Source organism: Rissa tridactyla, chromosome 4 (assembly GCF_028500815.1).
Source record: "Rissa tridactyla isolate bRisTri1 chromosome 4, bRisTri1.patW.cur.20221130, whole genome shotgun sequence".
Classification (NCBI taxonomy): domain Eukaryota; kingdom Metazoa; phylum Chordata; class Aves; order Charadriiformes; family Laridae; genus Rissa; species Rissa tridactyla.
Genome location: NC_071469.1, coordinates 84,353,435 through 84,369,255, shown reverse-complemented (window position 1 = coordinate 84,369,255; position 15,821 = coordinate 84,353,435). Strand labels below are relative to the sequence as shown.

At 37.9% G+C, this 15,821-nt stretch overlaps 1 protein-coding gene across 1 annotated transcript; it reads left to right on the top strand.

Moving 5' to 3' along the window:
- The first annotated feature begins 43 nt into the window (after positions 1-43).
- On the top strand, positions 44-7,737 carry CA7 (carbonic anhydrase 7). The gene is made up of 7 exons (XM_054199183.1): positions 44-83; positions 2,104-2,301; positions 4,859-4,977; positions 5,875-5,970; positions 6,216-6,278; positions 7,168-7,323; positions 7,615-7,737. The coding sequence occupies exons 1-7, from the start codon at positions 44-46 to the stop codon at positions 7,735-7,737; spliced, it is 795 nt and encodes a 264-aa protein (XP_054055158.1).
- The last annotated feature ends 8,084 nt before the right edge of the window (positions 7,738-15,821 follow it).

The window sequence follows — 15,821 nt, the reverse complement described above, 5'->3', positions numbered from 1 at the left end:
GCCTGCCTTGGGAGCTGGGAGCCGAGCAGGGGTAGTCCCGGGGATGACCGGCCACCGCAGCTGGGGCTACGGGCGGGATGACGGTAGGTTCCAGCATTTCCGTGCTGCATCTCTCTATCTTCCCCCCACTCGCTTTCTTTCTAGAGCTGTTGCCTGAGCCCTGCAGAGCTGCCTGCATTTCGATGTCTGCAAGCATCCAGTATATTCAGCAGGTAATTAATCACTTTATTGATAATAAATAGCACCCAGAAAGCGGCACCAAAAGATGCACAAACTTATGCCTGCTGCCTTTCACTGTTGCAATTGATGTTCCAAAACTGAGGGAAGCAGTACTGAGTGGTTTTTTTTTCAGGCTGCAGATATTACAGATGGGTCCCTTTCCAAAAAGCTGTTATGAAAAGGATTAACTGTGTCTCTCTCTCCAAAAGCAATTCTTTTAAGCAAAGAAGATTTAGTAGAGCAGTAATAGATCTTCTGATTCTGTGCAGCTATTGAAATGTGTTATCTAGGCTTCCACAGAAGTGAATAAAATAAGATATATGCTATGTATTTCTAGAATGTCAATAAATTGTACAGATCAGTATCAGAGATCTCTTACAGAACAATTTATGCTTTCTGGTTTGACAGTTTTTAATTTAGTCATCCTCCTTTGCTTCCCACCTCCAAGAATGCGTGTCACAGACTGAGAGGGTATGTGAAGCTGCTGAAAGATTCCTACAGTAGTGTTTCATAGCACCCGTCTCCTTTACAGAAAGGATGGCTGAGTGACTGCTGTTGTCCAATAAGATGATCTTTTGCATAACCTTCAGGAGTCTCTGTATTGACAGCAATTATTTTAGCTGCTGAGTGTCTGATAAGTCTTCTGCATAACCTTCAGGAGCCAGCCTCTCTCTTACCAGTAATTATTTTAGTTTTGTGAGTCCAAAAGAAAGTTTGAATGCTAAGTGAAGCTGGTTAGTGCTAGTAGGTAGTGTTACATGTTTGGGCATATAGGTAGTAGTAATATAGCAATGTATGTTCTTACAATGCTCGTAAGAGACAAACTATATTGCCAAAGCTTGTGTAACAGGATTTAAACCCTAAATCTTCTTTATAGGCAGACTGAGAAAAGATGATATTTTATAAGCTTAGCTCTTCAGAAAATGCCAAAGACAAATAAGAGTATAATAGATCACTGATTTTGTTACATAAATGCAAGGAGGGTTAATACCTGTGCCTGATTTTAAAAAAGCTTCCACTTGTGAAAGTATATGAGAATGCTACAATTAAAAATGTGCCTCTGGCAAATCTTAAATTGTTACTGTTAATACTTTCTGAACATAAGCAGTAGAAGAATTTAATTGCTTCTTGTACTACCATACCAAAGTAGAAAAAGAAGTGATATGAATAAGTCTTTGACACAGATAAGGTTTTGTTATCTAAAACAGCATAAGAATGTTCCTGCTTTGGCAGCAGAGCGCTGTGTTATTAAATTGGTCTTTCTCCCCACTGTTCGGGTCAGGAAGTCCATAAACGTAAATTTTCACACTGTACCCTTCACTTAGGGTACAGAGATACCATAATGGGCATGAGTGAAGAATGAAGCTGCCTCAAAGATTTACTGCAGTCATAAAATAGTTTTAAAAATAACTGCATAGTCAGTAGCTAAGAGATTGAGTCATCTGCATCTAATGTGAATCACTGGAGCCCTTACGCTGTCTTTCCCAGGAAGAATTAAATGCTGTTTCTTTGGGGGAGTGTAGGTGTGCATGCAAGTGTGTTTACACCTGCACCCACCTGAGAAGATCTTGATACCTTAGCAATGTAATTACAGACTCCGTAGAAAATTAGTAGCACAAGAAACTGAAGGTACAGCAGTCTGTTGATGTGATGTGATTTTCTTAGTATGTTTTGTACAGGATATCTGAATCCCCCCATCCTGCTGCAGCCTGTTTGTGCTAATAAAAACCCACCAGCATAGAATTTAAGTGAACATCTCAGATACCAAACTTTCAAGTCACTCCTGCTCAGCAAGCGTTACTTCAAGTCTTCTGAAAACCTGTAATGATTATTTTGTGTATAGTAGGAAGAAAATAATGGTGCTTTCCTTTCTTTCCTTTGAAGGACCTTCAGAGTGGCACAAATCTTATCCTATTGCCCAGGGGAACCGCCAGTCACCTATCGATATAGTTTCTGCAAGAGCAGTGTATGACCCTAATCTGAAGCCGCTTATTATCTCCTATGAATCATGTACATCTCTCAACATCTCCAACAATGGCCATTCAGTTATGGTTGAGTTTGAAGATGCTGATGACAAGACAGGTGAGACTAACACACAGCCAACTAACTCAGAATACCACTTTGTGACTTAGTGAGGGAAACAATCAAGTACATCCTATAGTATATTTTATATGATGTATAATTTCAGTTTAGAACAAGGCATATAACCAGAGCCCTTTATATCTTTGTCTCCTTGAGCCTCGTATTTCTTGTCTTCACTCAAGTCTCTCTAGCAATGCAATATTGCACAGCAGAACACTGTTTCTGCATTAGGAAAAGCCCTTGCATCAGGAAAATCAGAAGTTTGTTTGCAGTGCTTCCCTTTTAAATGGGGACTGTCGGTTTGCTTGACAGGGAATCCACGCATCTCTCCAGCACTCCTAGGCCACATCCATCATGCAGAGTAGGTATGAACACTCCTCTCTGCCTTGTTTCAATGGTCATCCAAATCAAAGATGTGAACACATGTGCCAGCTTGGTCTGGCTCGCTGCCCAGTTCCCATCTGCAGGGAAGAGAAGAGCACTAGAAGAGATCAGGTCATACAGCCTAGTCATCATAACCATGGTCCACTATACCAACCTGTATCTGGACCAGTCACTGTCACCTTGCATCATTTTCTCCTTTCCTCCCTGCCTCAGAGCACTTCAGTTTCTTCAGAAATTATAAAATCTCCAGATAATTCTGAGTTGGGAGCAGCTTGTGGATGTTGGACTATCTGCAGTTCTATCTTATTCTTGTCTCAGCTCTTGGCAGAGAACATAAATGCTTTAAGTGATTACTTCTGTTAATTCTACTTCCATGGTAGACCTTGCTTTTACATCTGGGGGGTAAGGGAAGAGCATTCAATGATGAAGTAACTGATAAATGGAAAGAGGGCACTTTAAAAATTGTTGAGTGGGTGTTTTTTTTAAACCTATCAGCTGATCTCATCTTCCACTTTGTGTTTATTGATCCTAGCTAAATAAGATATCCTAGATACTCAAAACAAGTTACTTTTTCTGTCAAGTGGTTTGTCTGTGCTGGTAACCCTTTGAAATAAGGGCTGGGGTTAAAATTCCAGCCATTTTGTTTAAAAAAATTTCTCATATGGAATGAATCTAAGAAACTGCTCAACTGAATGGTCAGGTTTTCAAGCATCTTTACTGAATTTGAAGAGAAGATGTGTATTTACCAAGATCTTAGTACACAGATCTATTAAGCATGTCACTCTAAAAAGCGAATTTGTAAAATATATCTGGTAGTACTATCTTAGCTTGCAAACAACTTTTGTAACATTTGAAACTGAACGGTGTCTACATAACAGTGAACTTTATCCAGCTTTAGAAGTTTAAGAACATCTGTTACTCTGCATTTAGATAGCCTCAGAGAATGAAGACTTCTATCCTTTCCGCACTAAGCACATCCCTTGCTTTAATAACACTTTCAAGGCAGAAGACTCCTAAGAGTGGAAAGCATGGTTTAAAGTGTTTTTAGTTGTGTTGAAATAGATCTAGTGACTCACAGCTCTGTCTAAATGGCACAACAGAATTTTTTGACAGTAACCCAGAATAGCTAGATTTCTTAAAAGAATGTTTGAGACAGGTGATACATTCCATTGCTAAGTTAAAAAAAAAAAACCATACTAGGAGGTACTTATATTCTTAATTAATACTAAAATCTTTGCTTTGGTAAGGCCAGTTTCCTGCATAAAGGCCAGCTGGAGCTATGCACATGTGGTAGCACTGTGCAAGCCCCAGCTTTAATTTTATAATAAAATGTTATGGTTACATTATCTTCCTACATTGAGGATAAGTGCTTTACAGTTACTAAACATAATTTTAATTTTCTTAATATAATCAGGTTTTCATGTCTCCTGACAAAATTTATTTGATTTAGTGCCATATAAAATTACAGGAGGATTACTGATACTGTTGATGAAGTATCTTCTATGGGTGGCATCTTAAACATTCATCTGTTCTTAAGTGTTATTTCTAAATGATGTATGAAGTTTCTCTGTAGCATTTCCTCACCTTTATAAGGGGATTTGAGATTCTGAAGGGTGTCATGTAAAGTCCAAGCTATTATATTACCTCTTCTAGGGGATCAGGTATTTAAAAGAAACAGAATATAGATAACCTCTATGTGAAGGAAAGACACTCTAAAGAGGAAGTACTTGGATGAATTGTCTACCTGATGCTCAAGGTATCTACACTCTTGCACAAAATCTCAAGTAGCACTGTCAAAAATATTTTAGATACATGAGTTTCAAATTGCGACTTATTTTTTTAATATTCAACTTGGATTTATTGTGTTTTAACAAGAAAGGCATAACCATAACAAAGCTGCCACATCTTATGTCAAATAGACTCTTTCAAAAAAGCTACAAAATTCTGTACAAGTAGCCACTCAGTGTTTTAAATTTCTACAGGAATTCAGGTGCTTTCTATAAAAAAAAAAAATCCAACCCTTCTGGATGGTGCATATCTTTGATATTGGCAACTGGGAGATGCGGCTGGCTTGTTTTCCACTACTGTGCCAGCAGTGGTTATTTTTCACTAATAGGAAGCTAAAAAGCCAGAATGCTTAAGCTTTTTCCTTTTTTTCTTCCCCCCCGCCTAGCCATCAGTGGTGGTCCCTTTGAGAATCCATTTCGGCTGAAGCAGTTTCACTTTCACTGGGGCACGAAGCACAGCGAGGGATCAGAGCATACAATTGATGGCAAACCTTTTCCGTGTGAGGTAATGGTGTGTTTTTACAGATGGGATTAATTCATGCAAATGCTGTTGACAAATGGCTTTGCCTACAGGGAGGACTGCGTGTCCTTTAGGATTCTGATTGTGTACTCACCACAGTTAGGTCAATACAGACTTTAATGAGAATTTTATTCCTTACACTGAAGCTGTTATCTCTTGATCACCCTGGTTTTCAGAATGCAAACTTATCCCTCTGGTGCAGCCCTTTCTCCAAGATCCTTAGTCCTCTTATCCTAATCAACAGGACACAGACAGCCCCACAGTTTAGCTGCTGTGCTCACACAGCACCACTAACAGTCCTTTGCTGTGTAGTTTAGCCTGCTGGATGCAATTGATTGCATCATTTTACTTGTAGAGATGGGAATGATATACTGACAAACATGATGCTGAGAAGCCATGTACAGCTCCACTACCTGGCACAGTTACTTTCAGCTTCAGCTGATGATCACAACCTGTGAAATGACCATGCTGGTGCTATCCATAGCTTAGAAATAGCTTCACCTGAGGGCTCTCAAGTTCTGCAAAGCTAGGACAAGGCACAGTCTATCCCAAATACTGCAGTAGTGTAGCATCCTGGAGTCTACCAGTGAAGCACTACTACTGGAGCATAGTGCTTTATGGAATGAAGGCCCATAGCAGGGAAATTGGGTCACAGGTTAATGCCTGACTTATTTCAAATTAAGATGATGCACAGAAACTCTGTTTAGCGTCTGTCCGTGCTTATGGACTGGTCCAAAAGATTGAACTTGCTCACCTTTCCAAAGATGCCTTTGGAGCAAAACCTACTTTCTGTTATGAACGGTCATTAGTACATGAGACAACCTATGTTCATAGCTTCTATCACTAATTTCTTTAATTTTTATTTGTTATTTTTCTTTAAAGCTCCACTTAGTTCACTGGAATGCCAGAAAATATGCAACATTTGGAGAAGCAGCAGCAGCTCCAGATGGCCTGGCAGTAGTTGGTGTTTTCTTGGAGGTAAGAATCACAAAAATAGCATGTTTACATGCTGAAAAGCATTATGCTGTCAAGTGTTTGAGAACCAAGCCATGTATTTAAGAAATGCTTAAGGAAAACAGATGACTTATTGGAAGCAGTAACTCATTGCAAATCGCTGTGAAACTTACTTTCGTAGGAATGTTGAGATTCAGATAAGAAAATAACACCTATTCAAAGCATAATGATAGTAATTCTTATCTAACCTGTCTATTCTGTTCTTTTAGATTGGGAAAGAACATGCCAAAATGAACAGACTCACGGATGCTTTGTACATGGTAAAATTTAAAGTAAGGTTTAAGCTCTTTAAATGTAATTGTTTCTGGGATATCCTTTAAAAATCAAGCTCATGTACATGTCTGAGACAAAAATGGAATGTCACCCATTGCAAATCCTCCCACCATTAGATCACTGTAGTTTTATTCTCCTCTTCCGCAGCTATGCTGACCCCACTGGTCATTCAGAGGTTCTAGTTTTCCCAGAGTATCTAAAATCAAAAGCTCCATGACCTTTCAGGCTCTTGTGGTCAGCAAAATAATACTTTCCCGTTGAGCCTAGCCTTGAACAAGTCAAAGGCTCTCTTCTGCTGCAAAGCTCTGTCAGGGGACAATCCTAATAAGGTCCTGAGCTAGTCTATTCTTACAGTGGTACCTGAAGGTGGTCTTTAGCCAGATGTATCAGAGATTTACTGAAGATTGATACGTGCTGCACTTTCTCAAGTGCAGATTGATTAGACCACTACAAATGTTACCCTTTCTGGATTCACATGAGGTTAATGCATTCTATAACATACATAAGTTCCCATATGCAAAATAAACTATATCTAATACTTGAGTGGGCATATTATTTCTTGCTCCTCTGTGTATGTTTGTGAAGGGGATGAAATGCAGGCAGTTACACAGCAGTATGTAGGCTGCAGACACATGATGATGATCTGATGTTTAAGTGATTTCTTCCACTTGCAGGAAAGAAATAGTTATCCCTCAGTTGGGTGATGGAATGTCTGCAGGTTGCCATGCTACTTTTAGATAACAGTTGTTATTAGGCAGCCAAACATTTATAGACTTTTCCTTTCCCCTACTCTTTAATATTACTTCAGCATTTTTTCTCTTTCAAAAAAAGAGTTCTTTAACCTGCACTTAAGATCAATTTCAAGTATCAACTTTATTTTTCCCCCAGGGAACAAAAGCTCCATTTAGAAGCTTCAACCCCAAATGTCTCCTGCCTTTGAGTCTAGATTATTGGACATACCTTGGTTCTTTGACAACACCACCCCTTAATGAGAGTGTAACATGGATAGTGCTGAAAGAACCCATCAGAATTTCTGAGAAACAGGTAAACTTTTGCTACTCTCCCAGTTCTTGTAGGATTCAACACTGGATATACAGGCAGTGACTGTTTTGATTTGCAGTGGGGCTAAGTTGAAAGACCATTAGCCTGTGAATAATCAGCCTGTTCAATAATCAGGGCTTCTGTTTTTTCTGTTACTACTCTCCAGGATCTTTGCTTGAACCCAGTCTATTAACAGAATAAAATGTACTGAATACTTTCCTTTGGTCCTTTTTAAAAAACCCCAAACATTACTGCTTAAGAGGGCAATGAATATTATTTCACCTGAATTTACAGCTGGAGAAATTCCGCATGCTCCTCTTCACCAGTGAGGAAGACCAGAGGATCCAAATGGTGAATAATTTTCGCCCCCCTCAGCCTCTTAAGGGGAGAGTAGTTCGAGCTTCCTTCAAGGCCTGAGGAAAACTGATAATGGCCCTGAGATATCCAAGAGCTTCCACATCTGAGATATTATAAACAAACTCTGGTGTCCAGATCACTCATGGAACATACAAGATAGCTATTTCCATGAATACTCTACTTGGAGGGGAACAATCTTCTGATTTTGTATTTTATTTTAACTGCTCATTACTTTGAAAAATGGGATCTTTTTAACTAGCACTTCTTAATATAAGGGATAGTTGAGTAAACTAGAGAGTTCTCCAAAACCTGAAACTCTAAAAATTAAGATTAAATTAAAATCCCACCTAATATATAATGGAAAATTATGTTGTGACCTACTAGTACTGATGGCCACAACTTCTAATTCTCATTTAATACACATTGAAACAGTAGTCCAGAATTTTGGACAAATTGGACTTAAATTTTCCTTATTGATCTCGTCTGATTAAAAAATTGCTTTCACTGTATTCCTGCTGTCTGTCAATACATACAGTGCACACAAGTAGCACTAGAAAAAAGTTCTTTACTCATCTCAAGTAGGTACTGGTATGAAAATTATATATATATCTTAAAGATACTATTCTAAAATGATATTTTATAACTAATTTAAAATAACAATGTAAATGCTGTGTCTAAAAGCAGGCCATTTTATTGCACAGTGTTGTGCAGACACTTGTTCTTTCAGCCCATGCAGTATACATAGCTATAATGCCCTTTTCAATTTTGTTGAACATCTGTAGCAATTCAGGTATATGTGTTGTGGTTCTTAATTGTTCAAATTCTACCTCAGGTAAGTGATTTGCTCTGCAATAGGACCTCCTTCATCGTCTGCCCTAAAGAAAGTAGATACTGTTTACTTCAGGGACCTAACATGGGCAGACCTTGACTGCACTGAATGTGCATTGCTGCACAAACCATCCCCTTGCTATGGCAGGCCATCGGGGATATACTCCCCGCAGATGTCAGGTTTCATCTGGACTGAGTCCTTTTTTCTTCAGAAGAAAGTTAGAAAAGCCATGTGTTGGTATTTCTGCTTCTGCAGCTTAGTGACAAACTGCAGACTTGTCTCTGGTACTAAATACAGTGATGTCATCTGTAACAACCCACAGCCTATTCTCAGTTACTTTAATTCTGGGCTTCAAATGTTCTACTTCAGCAATTTCCACCTGAACTATACAGATGATGTTCATCATTTTTCATCAGTTTAGATGGAGGAATCAAAAATGTACAATGTAAAGTAATGCAGGGGGGAAAAAGAACAGCTACTATGGGCTGTTCCCCTTTCTCAGAACAGGAGGGAAGACACTAGATGTGAAGCACGGTACAAGGAATGGAAGACTAGAATCCAGACCTAACTCTTCTACAGTTTTCCTGATACACTGACCTAAAACTTCTGTTCCTCGGTTTCCTCTTATATAAAATGAGGGTAACACCGACCTACCTCACAGGGATGTTGTGAGGGCTAATTCAGCATTGTTTTAGATGTGAGATTCTTATAAAGCAGATGCTAAAGGAAATGGAAAATCATTACAAAATGCAACATTTTTAGCTATTACGAATGTAACTTTGCTAGTAATGCAAACGGATATTGCAGAAAATCTATTTAATGTATCTTAATTTCTTTAACAAATGAAATAAATAAGACTTTAAAATTAAGTGTGCATCTTTGTCCTTTATTTTGAATAGACCTACCCCTCCCTACTTATAGGACTGTTTTTCTTGGACTTTCATTAACAGAAATGCTGTTCGATATCTTCAACTGATGCATCTATTTTCGTATCAAGGAATGATTTGATTGTTTACCTTCAGTTTCATAGAAACCTTGTTTATGCTATAGTAGAATAATCTGAGTACAGGTAAGAGGTTATAGACTTTTTTTTTAGTTCTAGAAAGTCTTGTCTAGTTTAAAAACTACTTTTAGTCTATATCATAATTCTTCCCATCTTCTGGGACTAGCAGTTTCTACTTCAGCTTAATCCTTTCACATAAGACATTCTGATGTATTTTGTGCACCTTGAATGACTTCTTCCCCAGTCAGAGTTAAATTACTGTTGTTATGGATCTTATGTCCCTCTTAAAAAAAAATTAAAACCTACACAAAGAGACTCCTCTTAAAAGTGTAAAAAGTCTTTTAAAAGACTTACATATTTGATAGCCCAAATACACTTTATTAGGGGTAAATTGAAATACTTTCTGATTAAAATTTAACCAATACTACATACCATATATAGCTTAAGTTACCAAAGTATTGCTGCATTAGTATTAGTACATGCTTTCACAAAGCAGCTCACTGATCAATATTTTCAGTGTTTTCTCTCTCAGTCTCTCACAAAAGGTAAAGAGGGCTTGCATACCAAAACTTTGTCCAGTTTTGCACCAGCTAAAACCACTGTCTAATAAAATAAAAATCTTATCCACAGAATGTATCCATTCTGTGACCTTGAACACAGTACTTAAGCTTCTTTAAGGGTGGTATACTGATGGACAACAGAAGGATAATGTTTAGCTCACAAGGTTATTGTAAAAGCTTAGCTATTGTAAAGAGCTTTACATGCTGAATCCACCAAGGTGTTCAATTTCTGGGAGAATATAGTCCACTAGGAAAACATAGCAAAATTAATAACAATAAAATGGATTGTTCCCCAACAAAAGACTTAAAATCACCAATCTAAGTTATTTTTCAGAAGGAGTAGCATGAATTGCTTCACTGATGATTCTTTCTCATTTAGCAAAGTTCTAGTAATAATATTCTGGGGTACAAGGAGCCATATTCATTTCTATTCCTTATACAGATTCTTGACATTACCAACATTATTTTATCTTCTTATCTGTGAGATGAGGATAATCAAACCCAAGGACTATGTAGTATATTTCTAATATGCTTTGAGACCCTCAGAAGATATTAATTACAACAGTACAAACTTCTATGATTTAATAATTCCACTTTTGGTCTGAGCTACATTTTTATGCTTACATATACAGACATGACCATCAATTTACAAAGTGCTGTGTTTTGTATCACCACAGGAATCAAGCCACTATCACCTGTTTGCTTGTCTGAACTCCTAACAGTATTCTAGGTAGCACCTCTAGTACAAATGTGCCCCTCAAAGGCAATTCATAGGGCCAAATACCTGTGCTGTGCATCAGCACTCTTTGAGGGTTTGCAGAAACTTAATTTTCTCTGTTTTCCTTCTGAACTTTCTCTGCACATAAACATTGTTTATAAACAATGCTGTTTATATGCACATAAAGTTCCTCCATCAAGGCCATTCAAATTCTAGAACGTGTACTATCCTTATCTTCTATCAACTATGCTGAAGGAAAAATAGCAGTTGAATCTAACTACTCCAGCAAGACTCATCTTTACTTGTAATAAGATGACAGTTGTCATGATTGGGAGAACGTGAGGCCGTGACTGTAATTGCACAGCTGTAAAAGCTAGACTAAAAATGCCACCTAGTGTCTGGCTGTTTCCATTTCTTACCACAATGCTTAAAACAATTTTAAGGCCAATTCAGTCAAAATACAACAGATGAGAGAATTTAACTTTGACAATAATTATTTTTAAAGGTATGGGTGAGTGTAATTGAAATCCCTGTGCTGGCTCTACGTACGCAGTCCTTGAAACTCCTTTATCTGATAAAAATCAATCTTACAAAAGACACTCATTGAATCAGTTACAATTTTTTTTGTTCCTGTTTTCATTGTTAGAGCGGAGATATCCTCTGCCTGGTAAACTGCACACCATCTTAAATTTAATTTTTTAACTTTAATAGCTACAGTTAAGGTTCAACTTAGGTTTAGTTTTTTTACCATCCTCTGCAAACAGAAAGATTTTTAGGTAGTTTCAGCGACACGATTGATATGATCTAGCAGTCATTTATAAAGATGTATTTCACGATGAGTGTAAATTAACCCAAATATAAGTATCGGGGAAATGTGTTGCAAGGTACCTTGTCACCAGATGGTGCTTTTGGTGGCATTCAAAGGTCAGAAAGATAAAAAAGGGAGCATTTCAGGAAAAAAGCAGAGATAAGGCTGAAAAAAACATGTTATCTTATATATCAGATTAGCTGTTTTCCTCTGAATTCCTTGTGTGTGCAAAAGTGACCATTCAGTAAAGACACTGAGCGTGGAAGCATGTTGCTCTATGCTGTCTGTAAGAGTGGGAGTCTCAAGTGTTTTCTCATTTACCCTGAGGAAACTGCAGTATACTGATGAAACCTGACTGACTTTAACAGAACTATTTCCAATTTGCATGGCTGTGATGCAGAGAAAATATATACCTCTGATGTTCCCTTTATACTGCTACTTGCATTACGTTGGAATTTTACTAACATTTCAGACAGGTTATGAGCAGCAACATAGTAATGCAAACCATCATTTAGTTTCATTTCACATTAATATAATGGAATATTAAATGCAGCATTTCAGGAGTAAACTCAGCCTGTTCATCTGTTGGAGGGGAAGAAGGTGGAAAGGGAGAGGGAGGGAGGGAATATGATTACTTTTCTACACATGAGCACTTCATACCAAGCCCAAAGACTTTCCTGTACTTGTAAGCTGTCCCCAAAAAATTAATCTCGTTTTTACAGTGGTCCAGAACCTTCACTGAACATGTATTTCGGTTTAACTTGAACCAGTTTGTAAGCAACATCCAGTAAAAATCATGTATGTCGAGTTCAGATCCAATTACAGCAACTAGATAGGCCTTTGCAGCAGTCCAATTACATTAATTTAAACTGGATCTTCAGTTTAACCCCTGCAACTTCACATATAGACACACTGCTTAGCCCCTGCTGGAACAGCAGAGGTTAAATAAAGTTGGGGAGTATGAAGTTAGAGAGTCGGAATGGCATTTTTCTACAGTTGTTCATTGTGTTTACCTCTCTTCATTGACATTTCTTGCAGCTTGTTTGCTTTGCTAGCATTTGAGTGTTTGTTTTAGATTATATAGGAAGATCAAAGACTGGAATTTACTGTAACCAAACTAGGAAAATGCAATTGCTTTAACAGACCCAGAGGAAATCTATTTTTTCCAGTCTCATGTTTTTTTTTTTTGTTTATAAGAGATCTCTGCATCTAAGCTGCTCATTTGCCTTTTGTGAAAATTCAAAATATGATATGCAGCAAACGAAATGTATGTCACTGTTCACAGGGCAAAATACATACAATAAACTGCAGACATTTTTAAAGGCTCTCAGCAGGAAGGTATCCAAGGCTTTTGCAGACTGGCGTATTCGTTTCCTTTCATAAAGCTGGTGAGCTAAACTGTTGTGCTTTTTGTGCAAAGGCAAGTCCCGACTCCATCTGTATTCTCCAAGACGGACCAGAGAGTCAGTTCGTTTAGAGGAGCTACCTTCCTTTGCACGATGGTCATTCACAAGTTTCCATGGGGTTTGGATCTATGGCTATTTTCTAATGTGTATCAATCACTTGACTAAGCCTTTTTCTCCATTTTAGGAAAACTTCTAATGAACTACTTTTCTTTGCATTCAAATTGTGTTTGTTACTAATCAGCTTTTTGAAAAAGCATTAGTTATTTATTAGAAATATTATTCTGATTTTAACTTGCTTTCATAGGAACATCAGGCTTATTTGATGGTTCTGTTCTTCACGTGTCCCCGTAACACAGAATGTTTACAAAGCACGAGGAGTCCCACACCTTTCATGAATATCAATTAGTTAGTGTAAAGTAATCTATAGTAGCACCTGCTGCGAAGGCAGCAGTAACTGATGGGCATCTGTTTGCAGCTTCTGGAAGCAGAAGCTGTTATGTATCCCACCAAATTAGCCACAGCCAGTTGCCCAAACAAACAAGGGGAGAAAAAAAAGTAATGTTCCACGGGAACAAAGGAAACCCCAAATAGTACAGTGTCAGTGTAAGGGAGGTCAAATAGAAAACTTTAAGTTTCCCTGTCCAGTTAGTCACAGAATTAGCCTCCCTTTATAAAAGGATATGAAAAATTAGAAATGTCTGTTCTTCCACCTCCTAGATACATTCTGGCTGTTTCTTAACTTCAGCAAAAGACCTCATTATCCCAAACTGTCAGAGCTATACTTTCCGTATGAAAGTATACTTTCATATGGAATTTCCAAGTGATGCATACATTTGACATCCTAAATTTTTCAGTTCTTCTAGACAGTGTCGGATTTTCAGAGAGAAAGGGTGACACGGCACAAAAAAGTGCTGTTAGGAGCGCAGTTACTGTGGAAACACAATTATCTGAGTTTCAGTTAACTAGAATTCTTTCAGCAACATAGATGCTCCCAGAGTTGAGTTGGCTGCTGCTCTTTTCAAAGGAGAATACTAAGTCCTAAAAGCCTCAAGCAAATATTATGATCTGTGGGACACCTCCCCGCACTCCCTCCCAAGAAGTCAGTTTTTCTTATCAGTTTTGCAGACATCTACTTCTAGTTCTGTGTATGAAAATCCTCACTGTGCAAATATTCTCTGTTATCACTGGATAATTCAGGTAGTTCTGTATTAACTTACTTGAACTACTCCAGGTATACAACATTGTGCATCTTCTATTATACTCCATTTTTTTTTTTTGGAATAAATGTTTTAAATTCAGACCAGACTGCTGAAATATGTCTGCTTTGCAAGGGCTGCACAAAGTCATTTACTTTTGCCTTTGTAAAGAGATTTTGGGAACTGATGAAGTAGAACAAACGCATCTTCAGTATATTGTAATTTGATCTCGAGTTAGTTTTTCTCCTCAGATCATTCTTAATGCTTAGCTAATATAATCAGTAATAACTAATTTTTGCCTTAATATTAAGATCATAATAGAATCTAAAATTAAATCAAGGCATAAAAGATCACAAAATAGTAAATCCAAGCTTATTTCAAGTCCCTGTATGCAACAGGAGGTATGCAATATAAGCAGAAATAAAGACATTTGTTAGTATTTTGGTAATCCCCCAAAGCGCTTACCAAAATACATCTCCCCTTCCTTCAGTCTTGGAACCCTAATTCTCCAATAAGCATCCAGTGAGTGATACAAGTTTGCTAAGATATACCACGGGAGAAGAAGGAAGCACTGGCTTTCCCATCCTTTGTATCCCACATCCAGAAACATGCAGCCTAAGGATGCATGTTCTGGTGTCATTCATCCGAACTACCTGAGGGCTGATGCCAGAAGCAGCAGTACCCTTCCCCATGCTACATTTGTCCCCTTTCCCCACTTGTGATCTAACGACGACATTACCATGCAGGAAGCTGGATCACAACTCCACCTGAAAAATCATTATTTTGTCAGATCTGATGACAGTCTGACTTGCTGTAGGGTTGTACGATAGCTAAATCTGATGGGAGAGCTGGGTTCTGGGAGAGAATAGGACCACATCTCTAAACAGCATGCAGTAATGACATCACATTCAACATACAGTGAAAATAATGAAGTCTCTTTCATTGTCTTGCACTTCTCCATTCATACAAACACAAAAGTTGGCTGAACTAACTTAAGGAATGTACTCCTGTCTCAAATACCTGGCAGGATTTGTCTGTTTAGCAACTCCTGAGGTAGTAACTTTGGGTCAGAAGTAAGGACGCCATGTGCTCACATGGCCTCATCGCAACCTGCTTCATGCAATGACCTTTCTCAAACTGACCTTTTAGCCTCAAATAAACATTTGACTTTATCTGAAACCTACTGAAGTCTGCTGAAAATGTCATTGACTTAAATGGGAGCTGGATTGCGGCCCAAACATGCAACACAGAAACGAGCACAAAAATGTATTTGCAAAGAAAATCAGAGTTGCTGACTGTACAAGTCAAGAGATAAAATTATACCTTGAAAAATCTAAATATAGCATTTGTTACATTTTAACCTGTCTCTGCACCTTAATTCAACGCCCCTGGAATTAGGCTCATTTGCTTATAAATACTGGTAAGAACTTTCTCCTGGCACAGGACATTTGATACTGAACTATAGCTCACCTATAAACAGAGAAGTCAAAACCAAATCTTAGTTTTATTTAAAGAAACTTGAGTTATAATTTTTTCAATGCAAATTAACAAGATACAGCACTATGGCAACCAAGCCACTGTTACCACAGAAATTTGCCATTTTAATTAGATATTCCTGAAGGCA

Bases quoted from the DNA above. Each gene is read 5' to 3' on its own strand.
- CA7 (XM_054199183.1), top strand. From the start codon at position 44: ATGACCGGCCACCGCAGCTGGGGCTACGGGCGGGATGACG. The intron at 5,971-6,215 runs GTAAGAATCACA...CTGTTCTTTTAG, and splicing joins TAGTTGGTGTTTTCTTGGAG to ATTGGGAAAGAACATGCCAA. The intron at 7,324-7,614 runs GTAAACTTTTGC...CTGAATTTACAG, and splicing joins TCAGAATTTCTGAGAAACAG to CTGGAGAAATTCCGCATGCT.